The sequence below is a fragment of the Lytechinus pictus genome, chromosome 7 (assembly GCF_037042905.1).
Source record: "Lytechinus pictus isolate F3 Inbred chromosome 7, Lp3.0, whole genome shotgun sequence".
NCBI lineage: Eukaryota > Metazoa > Echinodermata > Echinoidea > Temnopleuroida > Toxopneustidae > Lytechinus > Lytechinus pictus.
The window spans coordinates 14,611,208-14,629,833 of NC_087251.1; the positions used below are offsets into that span (position 1 = coordinate 14,611,208).

Consider the following 18,626-nt stretch of genomic DNA (forward strand, 5'->3'; position numbering starts at 1 on the left):
AGCAATTCATTTAAATGCATATTACAAACGAAATGTGCCTTAAATATTTACACTTCAAATCGGCCTTTCCTTATTTCACTCTAATCATTGCGTATAGGTATTTTGCATTTGATAATATCTTGGAATTGGGAGATAACTGCACTCCCAGGGATGGGGAAATCAATATTTCCATTCCGATAATTATAAGAAAAAACATTTGATTTTTCATGTCATGGATTATTCCATGTGAATATTTCGTCAGTATAAAATTCTCCTTGTTAACATTATGATTAATCATTAAATTGACTAATTATCATTCTAAAGCACAAATATCAAATATCTACTCTATAGATATTAGAAAAATATTCCAATGCTCCATTTGATTCAACAATTTTGCATGGTCACATCGTACGCTATAAGAATCAGTAAAAAGTTCGATTTCTAGAGAAAATACTCGATTCTTACAATTCGAATGTTTAATCTGGGTGACTTGAATGGATCACCTTTATAATACTGTAGGAAATCAAACAAATATGCCGTTTCCATTTGAAGGCTGGTCTCTTTGCCTCAAACAGGATGAAAAGCTTTAAGTTTTCGGCTAATCGCTCGTGGTTTAGAACGGTGACCATCCAATGATATATCTGATTTGTTGTCTACATTAATTTACTTTGAATAAAAAGCGAAAAAATTAACGGTTTAATACCAAGTTTAGTGTGAGACTTCACAAAGCGTTGCCCTTTTATATAGGGTGACAACACCACGTCATATGGTTTAAGTTTATACGACTCAAATCTTTTTATCCAGTATGTCAGCAGTGTTATATACACATGATGTTAAAATGATAGAATCAATTTTGGTTTACATAGACAATGAACTTTTGCTAACTATCTTTGGAAATAAATATGTAATTTTCATCTCAAGATTAGAGAGTACTGTATATGTTTATAATACCGATAAAACCTGTCTCTTCTAATTGGTAATATCTTTTGTATTTAGAAAGCAAGGGGGCACCGTAAAACCAGACTTTGTTGGAATTACCTTCTGACGAAATGGAGTTATTTGGTTACTATGCAGTTTCTCATTAAGTACCAAAGACGCCATTCTCGATCCATGTTACCTGGAAATGAGTTATGGCTTCGTCGTGATTTTTTTTCAAAGACATACACCTCTTGTTCAAATATGAAAATCTCATACGATACATTTGACAATCCTAGTATTTTTTCATGATATCAAGAAATATGAGAATAGATTCAAAATAGTCATTCAAATAATTTATACAGGAACCAGGGAACTGTTTTACTTAGCTGAGTGGTGTAAAACTGTTCGTAGGTAAAAAAAAAAAATGTTTTAATTTGATTGAAAGTGTGAATTTTTTTCCAATATGTTATGACTATTATAGAAAGTGCACCCCCATCCAGTATGAAAATCTGGGGACACTCATTTCGCGCAAAAATCACCAGTCTTTAGAAAATTCGAGTATGAATTAGGAACAGCTTTATGAAAGATTTATTTGCGCCAGGTCTCAAATTTACCAAATAAAACTTTAAGATATTTTATATTATTACTTAAAAAGGTGTACAGATATTCGAAATTCATTTTATTGCATTCATCCCATGTAAGTTGTGAGGAAAAACGTAAACACTGGATTAACCCCAACATCAAGTTCATTGCATAAATACATAGATAGAAATTAAACTTGCATTGCACTGAAATCATAATTTTCGTGGATAACGTTTAATTAAAACCACAAAATGTGACAATCTTTACGTCCAATTCTGATGAAATCTGTAAATTCGATATACGGTGTAATAACACCGTAGAGATTTTTTTTTTTTTTGGGGGGGGGAGATTTCCGTCATTTATTGGGATTATTTTCAAGAACTAAACAATAAAAGGCAAAACCTCATGTTTACAGGCATATGAATACGTTAACTAAATCAATGAAATTATCAAAAAGGCACATGTAATTGAAAATACATCAGATTAAATGAATCATTCAATTTTAATGAAAAGAAAATGATGTAACGAAGAAAGACGTGGACTGAATCAATAAAAAAATTAGATTGATTATAGTAAGTATATATATCGATGTGGCAAAAATCTAGCATGTTATATTTTTTCTAGGGTGGTGTTTCACAAATAAAATTAAGTATAACTTAGAGTCACACTTTACCAACGCGTATATGATATGCTAAGCTCAATGTTATTGATTGATACCTGTTGGGGGTTCATAAAGCTGTTCGTAAGTTAAGAGCGACTTTAAGAACGACTGGTGATCCTTTCTTGTGGTAAATGGTATATTCATTGGCGATGGTTTAACGCGTAAGAAAGGATCACCAGTCGTTCTTAAAGTCGCTCTACGAACAGCTTTTACTATACTCAGTACTTCGCGTACTCTTAGCATGATCTGACGGTTCTGACCAATGCGGTCATTTCTTTTATAACTCACGCCACTAGGTATTTAAGTGCGACTCTAAGTCATACTTAAATCTTTGTGAAACACCCCCAAATCATGATCTGAATAAAGCTCGAAACATTTAAACTAAAAATGGTTTGCATTGGAGTTCTATTTCTTTGTAAACAAACTGAAGAAAATCGGATAGGAATTGAATGTATGCGACTTTAAAGAATTATATACTGTGGAGCATTCATTCAAACAGCATACAATTTAACGTATAATGTTATTTTTGCGTGGTTGGTTAGTCTGGTTAATTCAAATTGTGTTAAATAATCATCATTGATTGGCAAGAGAACGTTGCAGTCGGGCACAAAAGAACCTAATTTGTTTGCCGGATGAGAGTCTGACACTTTTGCGAACCTTTCATAAAAAAATGAAGGTGTGGGTGGACGGTTTTAATACACTCTTATGCCAATCTGTGAATGGTACTTTAGTGTAAACAGCACGCAGACTAACTTATTAGATCAGCACGTCATGCGTGGGCTGTTGGTAGAATACACGTAATCGATATCTATACACAAATTGGGAAGTAATATTACAACATAAATTTATCAAAGCATTATTAACAGTCATATACTATATGTTTAATCGAACCTCCTTATAGTTCTCAAATCATAGTTTGGGTGATATCCTCATAACGATGCAAGTATAGGTGTAATTTTCATTTCATCTACCCATTTGGCTTGATGTATTGACGTGTCTAGTCGCTGAAGCAAACTTGAGTAACATAAATACAAAACGTCTTTAGAGGAAAAATAAAGAACTTTACAAACCCTCTCATTGCATTAAGATAATTTACAGTTCCGGAAATTAAAGAGAATTAAGCACGTGTATATTTCTTCCATGTGGTTTAAGAGGTAATACGCTGTTCTGAACATACATGTATTGAACCATTCAAGGGGGAATCATAAAGCTGTTGAAAAAATGTCATTGTTCCAAATTCCACAAACCACAGGCATATGATAAAGTAGATGTGAATTTTTGAGTATTTTTCATCGTTGGAAGTTATGAAAATATTTCCCGTGCAAAAGAAACCTCATTATATTCAACGATTTAAATCACATAGTCATATTTACGTAAAGGGGGGGGGGTTCGCTGTCATTTTATCGTTTAACCTTTAGTTGTCCGTAAGATAATTCGTATTTTTACGGATTTTTTTTTATTATTCTCAATTCCAACATACACTTTATCATTAGTATCATTTTACTGTATTTAACTGTTTTGAAACCAGAAGTAATAGGAATATAGGCATGCAAGCCTAGGCACCCTCTTCCGGCACCACCCATTAGCGTAGGAAGCGACCATTAAGGATTAGGGTATGCAAAACACTGCTTTCGATGAACTCCTCTCTTATGTGCCTTGCTAAAATGTTGCTCCGAAACTGTCCCAAGCCACGCGAGTCTCAACTGATACAACATTGCGTGTGACCACTGTTTTAAAAAAGACATCAATAATGTCCTTCTTTTGATTGATAGTCAATACTTGGTCAGGCAACCTTAACATACAAAGTGGAGACAGGATGCCAAAGGAGGCCTTAGTCTATATACTCTATTTAAACAAGTCATGAACCTATATAAATCCAAGTCATGAATTGTTCCTTCCTGAGGATAAACAAGTTATTTTCCCCAAACCTCATTTGAAACGGAAAACAGAAGACTGCTAGAATAATCTCGCCATTTACATTGTTTTCATAATTTACCAGTAAGGGCAAAAAACATTCTAAATGTTTTATGGTATACTCTCGGCCTCTCAAAAACTCGTTCAACTACCAGGTGAAGATTAAAGAAGTAAATTACCCTTTGATTTTACAATGAATATAAGCTTGTCATCTTTGTACATCATTGTCGATAGAAATTCCAAAGGGCGAACAGAAATAGAAATATTAATCTTTAAAAGGTGATTTATAGGGCGCAATGAATTTAATCCTTAGGGTTTATTTCTAACCAAGCTTTTAACCCACTTCCCCATTCCTACAGTTCACATGAGAATTTGACTTAATTAAATACGAGTAATTGCAATGTTATTGCTGGCCACTATACATACGAGTGTGATGCATGCGTCAAAGCGTGCTTTTTACGGTAAAGGTTCACTGCTTATTGATCAGTGATCTTCCTCGCCAAAACTGAGTATTAAAATTTATCATTGTTCATATAAAAGATATTACTTCGTACAAGTATAATATAACACTGGTTTGTCATGTTTGCGGTGTCTCATTGACTGTGTGTTATATAAAGATAGTCTTAATATACACCTTTTAAACGATAACTATTAATAATACATGTACAGATAACTAATTAATCTATAACATTATATGTATTTAGAGTAACTAAAATGTTTGAAAGGTAATATGGTTATTTTCCTACTTGATGAAATAACAATTGCGGTATGAATGGACGTATTGGAATTAATGTGTGTTATCATTCAAGTTGATCTATTATTACATGACTAAGCTGCACGAATATGCATTATGGGTTAAGGGGGTACCCTGGGCTAAAAAAAAAAACAGATAAAGAAAAATCATAAGAACAAAACCCTGAAAATTTGATCGAAATCGGACAAGGAATTACAAAGATATGGCATTTTAAAGATTTGCATTATTCCGGTGAAACAGTTCAAGGCATGCCTTCATGAATATTCAATTGATGAGCAAACTGATGGTATCATATCCTCACATGCTCTTTTGTATTTATGAAATTAGATTCATTCAATTTTTTTTCTACCATGAACTTAAATTGGATTGACAACTGATAAAGGGCATTATGCATTCATTGCTGCAATTTATATCTTTTAAGGGAAACATATCATTCACACATGTATGAAAAAAAATGAAACAAAATTATGATTTCATGTAATAACATAAGAAAAGGAAAGTGGGGATGTGACATCATCAGCCCATCTAATGAAGATTCGTGATAGCGTGCATCTAAATATTTTCACAAAATATTGCTAAATTTAAAAATTCAATAACTTCGTTATTTGCTATCCGATTTTGATGAAATTTGCAGCATTTTGCTTTGTGAATTTTACTCTATTTATTCAGATTGAATATTTTTAGCCCAGAGTACCCCTATAAGAACCAGGCCGGGTTTGAGTAGTTGATGACGTGAGGGGTTGCTATACAAGGCTGCTAGGTCGTCCTGCATGGTTTTAAACAAATAACGTTATCTTAATAATTAATGTTTCAGCGCAAGTTGCTCCTGAAATTTTCCCTAATAGCTTGGACAGTGCTTTACCCTACACCAATATATCCATCAATTATTAGATTTATCATTTATTGACACAAGTCATATTAGATACATCGTAGCATTATTAACATGCAGAGAAAAGAGAAGCAATGTTAAATAGGGTTTGAACAAAGATTTGAAATTGGTTGAACAGATGGAGTTCAGACTGTGTAACCATAAAGTGTTCCAAAACAGCACTTCAGCCAACAAAACATGAATCTCCTCACTCTTAAAAATGTTGGACAACATACTGTCCATACAACAATTGGTTAAAACTTTATCCAATTCTGGGTAGTTTGAAACCAATAATGTGTGCTTTGGGTGAAAACTACATAGTATTGGATGAAAACTACCCAGAGTTGGATAAATTTTTAACCAATTGTTGTGTGAACAGTTTGTTGCCCAACATTTTATGAGTGCGTAGTAGAAATATAATGGTTTTAATAAAGTATGCCTTCATTTTTTGCCTCGCATCCATAGCAGAATGAGACTATAGGCACTGCTTTTACGACGGCACGGCAGCGTTGTCAATGTTGAAATTTCATCCAGGTTTAAGTTATTTTGAAATGACATCATAACTTGTAAAGTTTATGGACCACGTTCATGAAACGTAAAATAAGGATAATCAAGTATTACTGATCATCTTTCATGAGCTTCAGATCACGTGACAAAGGTCAAATGCCATTTAGGGTTAATTAACTGTGACCATTACAATAAATGACATGCTGTTAGATTCCAAAATAGTCAAATAGATCAGAAATTAACCACATTTTGTTTTGGATCACATGCAGTGCAGACGAAAATGAATTTATTGAACCGTGCACAAAATGATGTTCAACCGGAAATGTTGGTTTTTTAGATTTAAATAGCAATTATTAATACTCTTTGAATGTATGTTAGACCTCACTCATAACAGGAGTTCTCCTCCTAGTGTAGGTAAGAAACAATATTAATATTAATACTGTCTTTTTAGTAACCCATTCGTTCCTAAATATTTTCTTTGCGTGATCCCCTTTCATATCTAAGGCACACCATCATATCAACTTAACAACTTAACTTAACACCTTATCCTGACGTATAAAAAGATATGTAACCTCCTCTCTCTCATCCTTTCACTCCCTCTCTTTCCTCTCTACCTCTCTCGTCTTCTTCTCCTTCCTCTCTTCCTTCTCTCTTTCTCTCTTTCTCTCTTTCGTTCTCTCTCTCCCTCTCTATTTTCATGTACATTACTCTATTCCCAGCAGACGTCGTCAAGCACACTCTGGTTCGATGTACTAGGGAGAGTTTGTCCCCTAGGACTAGGTGAACACGTTGGGATTGCTGGAAGTTAGAGCGGACGTGTCAGTCTCCCCCATCGATGATACCGTGATGAAGTCTGAAGTGTTAGTGGTCTACGCAGCTTTTCTCGTGACAGCTATCGCCCTAGCCACAGCAAGACAGCCACTTCAGCCCTGGCAACGCCCTGGCTGCCATCTTGTTGGTAAGGCCATGTAAACAATAAGGGTCGTACTCATGTGGGAGAGAAAGGTCAATGTGATCAAAAAGTAAATATGCCTTGCACTCCAGTTAACTTGAACAGACAAAAACCAACATTTCCGCAAAAGACATAAAAACTTCTTCGACATGCTTTACCCGCCCCTCTTTCACCCTTTCATGATGTAAGACTAATTTACCCGTGTTTTTTGTTTCTATTTCCAGTTTTAGAAATTTGTTTACATGAGAGCAGATATCAAGATAATTTATCATGGTGGCCGAAAAACTTGTAAAAAACATATTCAAAAGGAATTATAAAAAATGAAATAAAACGAATATTTTTAAATTAGTATTTTCCTAATTTTGACTAGCAAATTCCAATATTATAGATGGAATTATACGATTAAAATCCTATCCCTGCCACTTAGGTGCGTCGTATGTTGCACCACAAATTGTCGCCCCTGCAAAAATTGTCACCCCGCGACAATATGTGCAAAATTGTCAACCGTGCACAAATTGTCGCCTCATTTAGGCGACAATTTGTGGAGGAGGGGACACCACATATTGTCGCCCCATTTCACTTAACACTTAACAAACGAACAACACAGGTCATGTAGAGTTGCAAATGCAATTAGACCATTTGGCTATTAAACGAATTGGTCATTAGACTAGACCAAATGAGAATTTGACCAAGCAGGCCTATATATTAGACCAATTGCAAATTAGACCAATTAGTAGACCAAATGGTTTAAGCCCATGTGTTATTAGACAAATGAAGAATTAATCCAACCGTTGTTAGACCAAGTGGATAAAAACCGATTTTTAACGGGCTCAGCTGCTATTCTCTAAATTAGCCTCCCCAAAGGTAAATTGCCAGTTGGTCTTAACCCGATTTTACTAATGGCCGTTTAGCCTTATCCTATACATGGCCTAATTCCATTTCGTCTACAACCAGTTTTACCTTTTGCCTATTTACTATTCCGTCTAATTTTCATATGGTCTAATATTTATTTGGTCTAACACTACCTGGTCAATTCCTGTAACATACTGGAAATATTTATTTGGAATTTAGACGAAAAGGAGATTAGACCATTTGGCTGTTTGACCCATCAATTATATTCGACCAAGTCCTATACATTAGACCAAGTGGTAATTAGACCAAACTGTTACTGGAGCAAATGGGTTAAGCTCGTGTGGTATTAGACGATCAGAGAATTTGACCAACTGCTACTGCTAGACCAAGTGGATATAACCCCCCCCCAAAAAAAAAAAAAATGATAACAGTAATAAATAATAATACACACATATACACACGTTCACACACACACACCCCACGCACACACAAACACAACATTCACCTCTAACACGAGACGACAATTTGTGCAGGGACGACAGGTTGTGGTGCAACATCGTTTCTAAAGATAAAAGGCTAAAGATAATCGTTCGACACATCCAATTCGATTTTTTTTTTTTTTGATATTGCTGTTTGACAAAAGTGTATGAATATAATTCAAAATCAAACGCTGATTCTAGAAATGGTAACTACTGAACTTCCCTTGCCCAAATTGTTTCAGTTTCAGTTGATAAATTTGATCCTATCATAGTTATCTTCATAAATGGCGATTTATTTTTAAAATGAGCTGGCTACGATACCCTTCTCAGGGGCCCGTTGCAGAAAGAGTTGCAATCAAACGCAACTTCAAAAATAATGCGTAACTTGATTTTCAACCAATCAACAGCGCGCATTTGGGACTTGCGATTGATATTTTGACTTGCGTTTAAAAGCAACTCTTTCTGCAACGGACCCCTGGTCAGAAATTGAATGTCAGATATATATCTTATCCAATGGTAGTAAACATTCGACCCTCTAATTTCACGTTTATTTTTGATTAATTTTTCAAAAGTGCCATTTTAACACACAAGTCTATGGGGAATGTTTTACGCGCGTGGAACCACATATTGCTGCGCTTTGGCAAATACACTACAAATGGAAGACTGGGCACTCAATAGAGCGCGTAATGAAACGCTTGGGAAGAGCGCCCTACAACGTTGAGTAAGTAGACCTTCGCGTATCGCGATTTATAATAATAATAATATTCCGCATTTATATAGCGCTTAACACATCTGAACGACGTCTCTAAGCGCTTTACAGATATATCATTACCCCGGTCATCGGATCCTTGCATGCCCGCATACAATGTATGCACCTTCTCCAGGGGCCGCGGAACGGTTTTCAAAGTGGGGGGGCTGAGCCAAAAGTGGGGGGGGGGCTGACCATGCAAAAAATCACAATCATATGGTCATTTTTACGTTTTTGTACATGGTTTTGGAAAAAAGTGGGGGGCTGAAGCAAACTCATAATGTATACGCGTATAATGGGAGGAAAGTCATTTTAAGAGATAGAAAAATAGAAAGAGGCTTATACCGAGAAACACATACTACCCAGCTCTTTAAGAAGCATATAAACCTTAAATGCCAAAGCATTCCCAATAATCATGATAATGATATTTAACCCAGGTTAATGTTTCGGGGAATAGGTGTGTTACAGAGGTTAAATGAGCCATCGTAGCAGGCTCCAACATCACGTCCAAGTAATTGCTTTACCCCGGGAATTATTCCGATGGGTGGTACTGTATATACTTATGTTGCCTAATACATACATTGAATATGTTTCGTATTTGCAAATGCTATTAAAGCATCCAATGTTGCCGAGCTTGATAAAAATGGCCTATGCTGAAACCGATGTCATAGCACTTCTACTCATGTCATTAGTCTTGACAGTAATCTTTGCAATTGCAGAGAAAGTGTACTCCATTGTAAGTGATACTTCGGGTCCATTAAAATACGTACTGTTTGACTTCAAACACGCATGGTCCTTACAGAAAGGTTTGTCTTTTCAACAAGTATTAGTATAAATGAAGCTACGTCGGAAGAAATGTTCGTTACAGTACAGTTTCATATCTCCTGTTGTTAGGAAGATCCAGGGGGTTTTAAAGTTTTGAAGGATAATTCCAGTAAATAAATATTTCCAGGAATGTTCTAGGATGTTTGAAGGTTCCATGAATGCGTTCCAAACTGATAATAGGGAATTAATGTACACAAACCGTTAATAAATTATCACTAAGTAAACGCATACTTGATATATTTCTCGCTCGCTTGCTCGGATTTCTTGCAATTTGAATAAGAAGTTGAAAGTTGAACAGAAATATTAAAAAAAGAAGTTGAAAGTTGAAGTTGGAATTCCAAAGTGAGGGGCGTCAGAAATGACATTAAACTCCACAACAACAAAATAAATGACAATCGAAGCAACTTTCCAACATATTAGGATGATTCAATTTGAAAAGTGTGATTGCAGTAACAATATTCCAGAATCTGAATACAATATCAGTATTTTTACAAGAAGGTGCTTTTTGTTGGTGATGGAAATACTATTCGTACTCTATAATCCAGTTAATGTCACCAAACTCTCAATCCTCACCTGGAGTGTCATTGACCTTGCACAAAATGAATCTTAAGTACTGTCGCGTCAGTTATTCATCCAAAACTGATATATTTCAGAAAGCACACTTAGGGACTGTTGCGAGAAAATATTTGCAATCAATTGCAAATATTATGTTGCAATTTTACAATTGATAGATCCATTTTATCTGCAGCAAATTAGATTACACTCACTGTTGGAAGAAACAGACCAGGAACCAATCATAAATTCACAACTAGACATATCAATGATTTAGGGACTGAAAATAGACTTGCAATTTATTGATCGCAAGTTTCTTGCAACATCCCACATGCAGGCACTCTATTCTATTAAATAGATTCTCGGAGATATTTCCAGAAAACACATGTTTTGTAATTAAATGAAACAGCTAGAGTAACAAATTACTTCTTCACCAAGATATCAATACTAAGATTCTGCACGAAGGGTTGGTTAGAGATATAAAAACAAAATTTATTAAATGCACTGTTGCCGTATATTATATGGATATGCAGTTCAAAATGTTTAGATAAAACGTCAATCCAATTGTGTTGCTAAATGGTTTAAATGTTTCAAAACATAATAAAGAAGTTTATTTCTATAAAACTGAATTGCATAGTTTCTATTTGTTAGTACCCCTGGTTAGATTCTACTGTGTGTTGAATCCGACAAATTCAACGAAGAAAAAGCCTTAAACAATAATCTTCAACATTATAGAAAGTCAATGTTACTTGCTGCCGGATATCGTATACTGGAGATTTCGCACCTGTAAAACAATTATTGGCATTATGATTGATATATCTGAATCCACAGAGGAAGTTACGATCCGTCAAACTTCCTTTCAAAACGGGTCAATATTTCAGTGAGAGTAGAACAAACACGACACTGTGTTTTTTCCTTCATATTATATTTGATATCCCCTGACATGTTAAATATCATTCACCCATGAACATCCGCCTCCCAACAACATGTCATTTCGTTTTTCTCACCCCTCATCAACATTGCATGACATAGATGTCATTGTAAAATACTTGTTTATGTTTACATCTTACCTTCATTTCGCTTATCCGTGATGTCTTATTGTCTTAAGTGATAAGCCCAAGACATTTCTTTCGGTAGACTGTCATCCTAGAACGATGATGTTTTCGCAATTTTGTCATGGTTTATCATGTTCATAATTGACTGAACAGTGCTTTGACTGACATTTGTTTACTGTATCGGAGCAAAGATTCAATATTGATATCCATCTTGATTAATTCACTGTGATCGTAAATTGTAAATAATGAGATTTTTTGCATGTCTCGAAATTATTTCTCATGAAATTCGAAACGGTATTTGTTTGAAAACAAGAAAATATATCATCACTAAGAGCTAAAGCTTATACATTTTACCCACGCATGCAGGTTCACTTTGCTTTCCAAAATGACTGCACTATACCTTAATCATAATAGATGTGGCACAAATGAAACTTACGCAGGATCGTTTATGTCATATTAATCACAACAATTATAATCCTAGCTAATTCAAGGTAATTCATGCCATTGATAACGTTTGAAAAACATATTGGTGTAGCAAATAAACGGTTGCCCCTTAGCAGACACACAGAACTGTAATGCATTGTGAAGAATTTAAAGTGAAGCAACAAACAGAAAAGGGTTTGATCCCTCAGAAGTTTGAATAAAAGTAATGACCTTATGCTGCTTAAGGAATACCTATTCCTACATCAATATGAGGACATGAGAGTAAATGACTAAATTATTGCTCCTAGCTGACCCGTTTCCGAGGGGAATGTCGGGGGTAATGACCAAACTGTTGTTTATCTTAAAATACTATTAACGTTCAGGACGTGGTGCATGATGAATGCAATTATACATGTAGATCTCTAATTGTTCAAATGTCAAAATATTGTACCTGAGCATAGTATGGAGAGTGAAATATATCGAAAGAATTCGATTCTCTGTGATCATCTTGAGGCTTTTATAGATATAACTTTTACATCATGAGGATATTTAAAAAATAATGTTATTTTCTTTTCAAACTGGTGCATGAAGAAGATGACCGGTCTGAAAGCGTACATATTTTTATATCTTATATATTTTTTTATTTTTTTATTTTTTGTCTATATTATTTTATACAGATATCAACTCCATGTTTCTTTTATTTGACCTAGTCTTAGAAAGAATATCCCTTCCCCCAAATCACCATTTTCATATTACTAAATTATTTTATAATTTTCATAATCATATAATAATAACCTGTAACTATCCACACAGAATATCATCTAATAAATCTCTCAAAGTATCCGGTTACATCATTCTTTGAGTTTATTTAAATGTAATTTTAATCCTGAACGTGTGACAAATATTATATTACGTGTATTTTCATAAATGAGTATATAAAGACGTTTCAATTACGTTTCTTTGTTTTTACGCGTGACAAAACTAATCTAATGTCATACGTCCCACCAACGCCAGTATTTTGTAAGTATCGGTAGATGCTTTTTTACAAAAAAAATCTCTAAATCAAAATTAAACAATGTTCTACATATTGAAATACTGAATAACAACAAACGGCGTTTTATATATCAATATGTATAGTCCCTAAATCAAAATTCAAAAATATTTTACATATTGAAATACTGAATAACAAACAAACGGCGTTTTATATATCAATATGTATAATTGTTATCTTTCAATACAGGATTTACACAAAAGGTGAAGATACCCGGATGTTATGTGGAGATGGTAGCCATGAATGCATGCAGAGGATTCTGTAACTCTTACTCCTACACAAGCGGATGGGCCACTTTAGTAGCCAGTCATGGAAGACAAAAGTTTACCACATACGGCAGGTGTTGTGCCATTAAAGATACACATGATGTGAGTCTCATTTAGAACCAACTCGATAAACCTTTTTTTCTTTGATTTACGAGAAGTCATACATGTAGAATTGCATACTTTGAGTTATTTATTATGTTATATTTTAAGCGAGAGTTCTGTGCTGCCCCGTTTTAACCCACGGTGTAATTTTAATTATTTTCTTGTGAAATTAATACTTACCACGGTTTGGGCCATTTGAACGTAGAATTTCCTACAAACTTCAAATGAAAACTAAATTTTCAAAGCCCAATTGGTGACTTTATCCATGGACCAAAAATTATCATTAAAATCATGTTTATTAGTTTTAAAAAGCCATTTCCTCAGAAAATAAAGTTTTTATCTGCAAATTCAATATTACATCAGACATATTATATCGTACACGTTTCTGCAACATCGATAATCTATTGTCAAAAACCCTTCATGACAAAGCAGTCTTTGTCGAAAATCGGTGAATCAAAACAGAATTTTCGTCCTCTACTAGATACAAACTATAGCTCAGAATCTTACGACGATCAACTGTCCCGGTTCACCAATTTTCGACAAAGAACTCTCGGCTGTTTAATTGTGACTTGACGGGCATTGTCAATATATTTTCAATGTTCTGTAATCTGACCCCGTCGCGATTCCGAAAACATGCTATTAGAAATGTATGAGCCTTTTATCGCATGTTAGGTGATTAAATCCATGAGCGGACAAAGTTGGATTGCCCCGTTAAGTGAAATGGAAGCATAGAAATAATGCTAACTCGAAATATATATATCATAATTAGTTTTGGAGTAGACCCATTTCCCATCCAGCAGGTATAAATATTTATGTTCTACTGCATGCATTTTAAGTTTTGCATTCTTAGAATATATATGTGTCTGTATATATATATATATATATAGATATGTATGAAGTATATCCTGTGAATTCAACCAATAATTTGACGACTAATGTCCCAAAGGAATGTTAGCTGTCACCGCATGACCCCTATTTATTTGGGTCGAATAAACATATACAGGGACGGGCCTAACATTATACCAGTACAATTCAAATAATAGTATAAAGTAACTATGGATACATGTTAGAGAAATGGGATATATTTCGTATATTTCCATCTGAGGAAAGCTACCAATTCATTCTTGGTAAGACGAAAACATCTCAAATCGTCCATCTATGAGTGCACCGTATATTTGATTAGTTTTTTTTTTCTTTTATCTTTTTGTTTTCTTTCTACAGGTACACGTACTTTTAGAATGTGAAAACAACATCAGAAAACGAGTCACGTTTCGTTCGGCGGCAAGTTGCGAATGCAGTTTATGTAACATAGAGAACGATTGATGACCATAATGTAGAGCAGACCAATTTATTTTATTTTCTTTTATGTCATATTTCACAAATTGTCAACAAAATACCCCATATTCAATAAGCTTTTTTTTTCAAAGGTAATTTGAACCAATTTTCACCAGAAATTCAATTTGTAGAATTTCATTGGGGATTAAGAAACTACAGAACGTCATCATGTAAATGTTTTTTTTTTGTATGTATGTGCTTATATCGCATTAATGAAAGTATCAGTACTTAAATATATGTTATCTATTGACAAAAATGCATTAGTGTCACACTGCCTATTTATTAATATGTAAAGATTTGTTTTCATTCTATCCATTAATATTTTCAACGAGACATATAAATACTGATAGATCGTACATACGATAATGGCAGTAACAAGTCTGGAACAAAAAGAAGATTAGTTCACATTTTTATGGAATGCATGGTACTTTTCTTTCTGATTCAATATTTCAAACAAAAATAGCATCCATAATTCGTTTTAGACATTCATTTTTACTCATACCACTGATTTCTATTCATTTCATTGCAAACTCTTACCTTTTATTGCAAACTTTTACCTTTATGACAATTTTTACCGAATAATTAGAATAATTTTGTAGTTAGTGAGATAATTCGGAACTAGCATTCTACAAAGTTGCAGTTTAGCTGAACATATAGTTTTAATTTCATCAATGTATTATACATGTAGTTTTGTACTGTACATTGTATATATACATATTACGCTACCCAAAGGGATAGAGAAATCAAATTTGATTATATTTGAGATTTCCTAACACTAGCAAATTTGTGGCGACACTTTGTCTATACGCATATGAAAAAAGGTTTCTGTTTGCTTGTTTCTTTGTAGGAGCTGGGGGCGAGAAATATTTCACATAGTAATATAATACGAGGTATATATTTTACTGCAGATAATTAGAATAGCATATAAATTGTAGTCCAGATGCACGACTTTTCTGAAATTATTCCAGTCTGCTGGTTTTTCATCATCGAATTGAATTCTGACTATACAGGGCGTATAAAAAGTGTAATTCAAGAATTCAAATCTAGATGGCTGATTGAGATTACTGAATAACTCAATTTAAATTTCCCGTAATATGAAAGAGTAATTCGCCATCCTTATATTGGTACCTACTCGTACTACCTGCACCATGCATGATTGGGTTGATTAATCTGGAAGACAACAGGTACAGATTTTGACGGGTTTGCAAAAATGGGAGAAGTTAATAAAAAGCAAGAAGTAAGTCAAGAAAATCAACTTTGTCAGCATTGCACTTATTCGTATAGCATACACAAGGGAAAAAATAATGTCGGTTTACAAAGATATCACTCAGGAGGGGCATCAGTGAAGGGTGCCATCCGCGGGTCCCATATTGATCATAACGCGTTTGTTAGATCTAAACGGCTTCGCAAGCGTACATCGACCTACTATTTTAATAGCAAGTGGTTTTACAATTTAATACTATTTGTTGATTGTCAACAGGATTCGATTTTGTTGAAATGACGGTTTTACATCTATGGGATTAAATGTTTAATCGGATTGCCATAAGTATGTCGTCGTACGATTGCTAAATCGCCCAGGTGAATGTTTCATGAAGCTGTTCGTAAGTTAAAAAGCATCTTTAAGAACGACTGGTGATTCTTTTTAATGGTAATTAATACACACCAGATTTCCATCGGCGTTGATTTAGTTCATAAAAAAGGGCAAACAGCCGTTCGTAAAATCGTTCGTAACTAAAGCCCCTTTCACAATTGACGTACGACCATTTGCGACCTTTTGGTCGTGCGACAGGCTGCAACAGGCATCAATCGCTAGTCATCTCATAAGATCGCACAGAGGCTTTCACAGTTGCAACAGCTGTCGTACAACAAATACAACCAGTAAACCCCGTTGCACGAGTAAGTTGCATATGCTCTTATTGTGCTCGTGCGATCACATGCGAGTGTTGCACGAGGGATTGTGAGTGGAACGGTCGCATACATGCGAATGAAACGGTAGTGCAATGTTGTAAGCCGTTGCGATCGGTCTTGCAACAGTCTTATGGCCCATATTATTATCGCAACCAGTCGCAAGACAGGTCTCTGTACATGTAGGTCGCTTGCACATGTGCAAGCGTTGCACGACCTCCAGTCAAGTAAATGCGACTACTTAGTTGTGCCACCTCTCGCACCAAGTCGTACAACGTTGAACAACACTCGCACGATGGTCGCCCGACCGATGGTACGACCCCGGGTACGGCCTGATGCGAGTGAATCGATCGTATTTGATCGTGTTCGGATTTTGAACATGTTCAAAGTTCAGATGCGACCAGTCACGACCACCTCGAGTTCGTGCGACCGTCTACAACGACTGCGAGTGCTCGCAAGACACCAAGAGATCGATCGTGCAACAACAAGAAAAAACTGTTGCAGGCGGTCGTAAACTGGTCGGACGTCAATTGTGAAAGGGGCTGAACGGTCGCATACATGCTAATGCAACGATATTGGAATGTAGTAAGCCGTAATTTCGATCGGTCTTGCAACAGTCTCATATTATCGCACCCAGTCGCAAGACTGGTTTCTGTAGGTCTGTAAGTGTTGTACGACCTCCAGTCGACTAAATGCGACTATACTTAGTTGTGTCACCTCTCGCACCAAGTCGTGCAACGTTGAACAACACTCACACGATGATCGCCCGACCGATGGTACGACCTGTTGCGAGTGAATCAATCGTATTTGATCGCGTTTGGATTTTGAACATGTTCAAATTTCAGATGCGACCAGTCACGATCACCTCCGACCACCTCGAGTTTGTGCGATCGTCTACAACGACTGCGAGTGCTCGCAAGACACCAAGGGATCGATCGTGCAACAACAAGAAAAAACTGTTGCAGGTGGTCGTAAACAGGTCGTACGTCAATTGTGAAAGGGGCTTTACAAACAGCTTTATTAAACACACACCCGGTGTTACAGTCCGTTCACATGCCCAAAGATGAAGAGAAATGGAATTCCTATCTGCTTTCTTCGACGTTAATTACCTAATCCACGTGCGGTTTCAAGTAAGGTTTCGATGAAAGTCAAATTGGCGGTACTTTCATATTTTGTCGGAAAATGTTAATTGTTATAGTAAATATTCTCTAATTTTAGACCTAAAAAATTGGCTATCCTTTTTTACGCACTGTATAGGGTACCTATCATGCTTCTCAGTCTGTATATACTGTACACTATTGTGTCAAATATTTATCATATGACACACTCTAAGTTTCTGATGAACTACTTCTTCATCTTACAGCAACATTTATCAAGTGCAAAAAAAATAATCAAGGACTGTACAATAATGCTACCAATAAAATTGCATCGTGAATATTTTGTGTTTTACTGTCTTTTGTTTAATGTGTACGAAGATGTTGTTAACTGCATCTATACACAAAAATCAAGTACAGCAATATATGCATATTCAAAAGTATATACCAAGAATGCAGCAAAATAAAAAAATTAAAAGATATCAATAAGAAAGGAAATCAGTCAATTCATTGGTGCTACGAGTTATTACGACTTTCTCAATTTCATATGCATATTTTCTATCGAAAAGTCGTAAACAAAATATAATTGCATTGGTTTATTGATTATATTGATTAGCCACTCGTCCTTGAATTTCACCGAAATGCACAAAATTACAACATTTTGGCCATCGTGTAACATAATATGTTGAGTCTTGACCAACAAACATCAATGATTTTACTCGGGGACTTGTGATGACAAGACGTCTTTGGAAAATGTCTACACGGTTTCCATAAAAGGATAATGCGTAAATTCAATTTGTGGTA

The 18,626-nt window shown here is 35.1% G+C and overlaps 1 protein-coding gene across 2 annotated transcripts in view; it reads left to right on the forward strand.

Annotated features, from left to right (window-relative positions):
* The window catches only part of LOC129265984 (thyrostimulin alpha-2 subunit-like), a 48,070-nt gene extending 29,907 nt beyond the window's left edge, over positions 1-18,163 (forward strand). The window contains exons 2-5 of one of the 2 annotated variants that reach the window (XR_010294087.1): positions 6,906-7,141; positions 13,310-13,488; positions 14,710-16,524; positions 17,729-18,163. Coding sequence is in view for 1 of the 2 variants with exons in the window: in XM_054903878.2 (XP_054759853.1) it covers positions 7,030-7,141; positions 13,310-13,488; positions 14,710-14,811 (393 nt within the window). In the remaining variant the exon portion in view is untranslated. Of the gene's footprint in view, positions 1-6,905; positions 7,142-13,309; positions 13,489-14,709 lie in introns of both variants that reach the window. The other variant, XM_054903878.2, reaches the window with a different exon arrangement.
* The last annotated feature ends 463 nt before the right edge of the window (positions 18,164-18,626 follow it).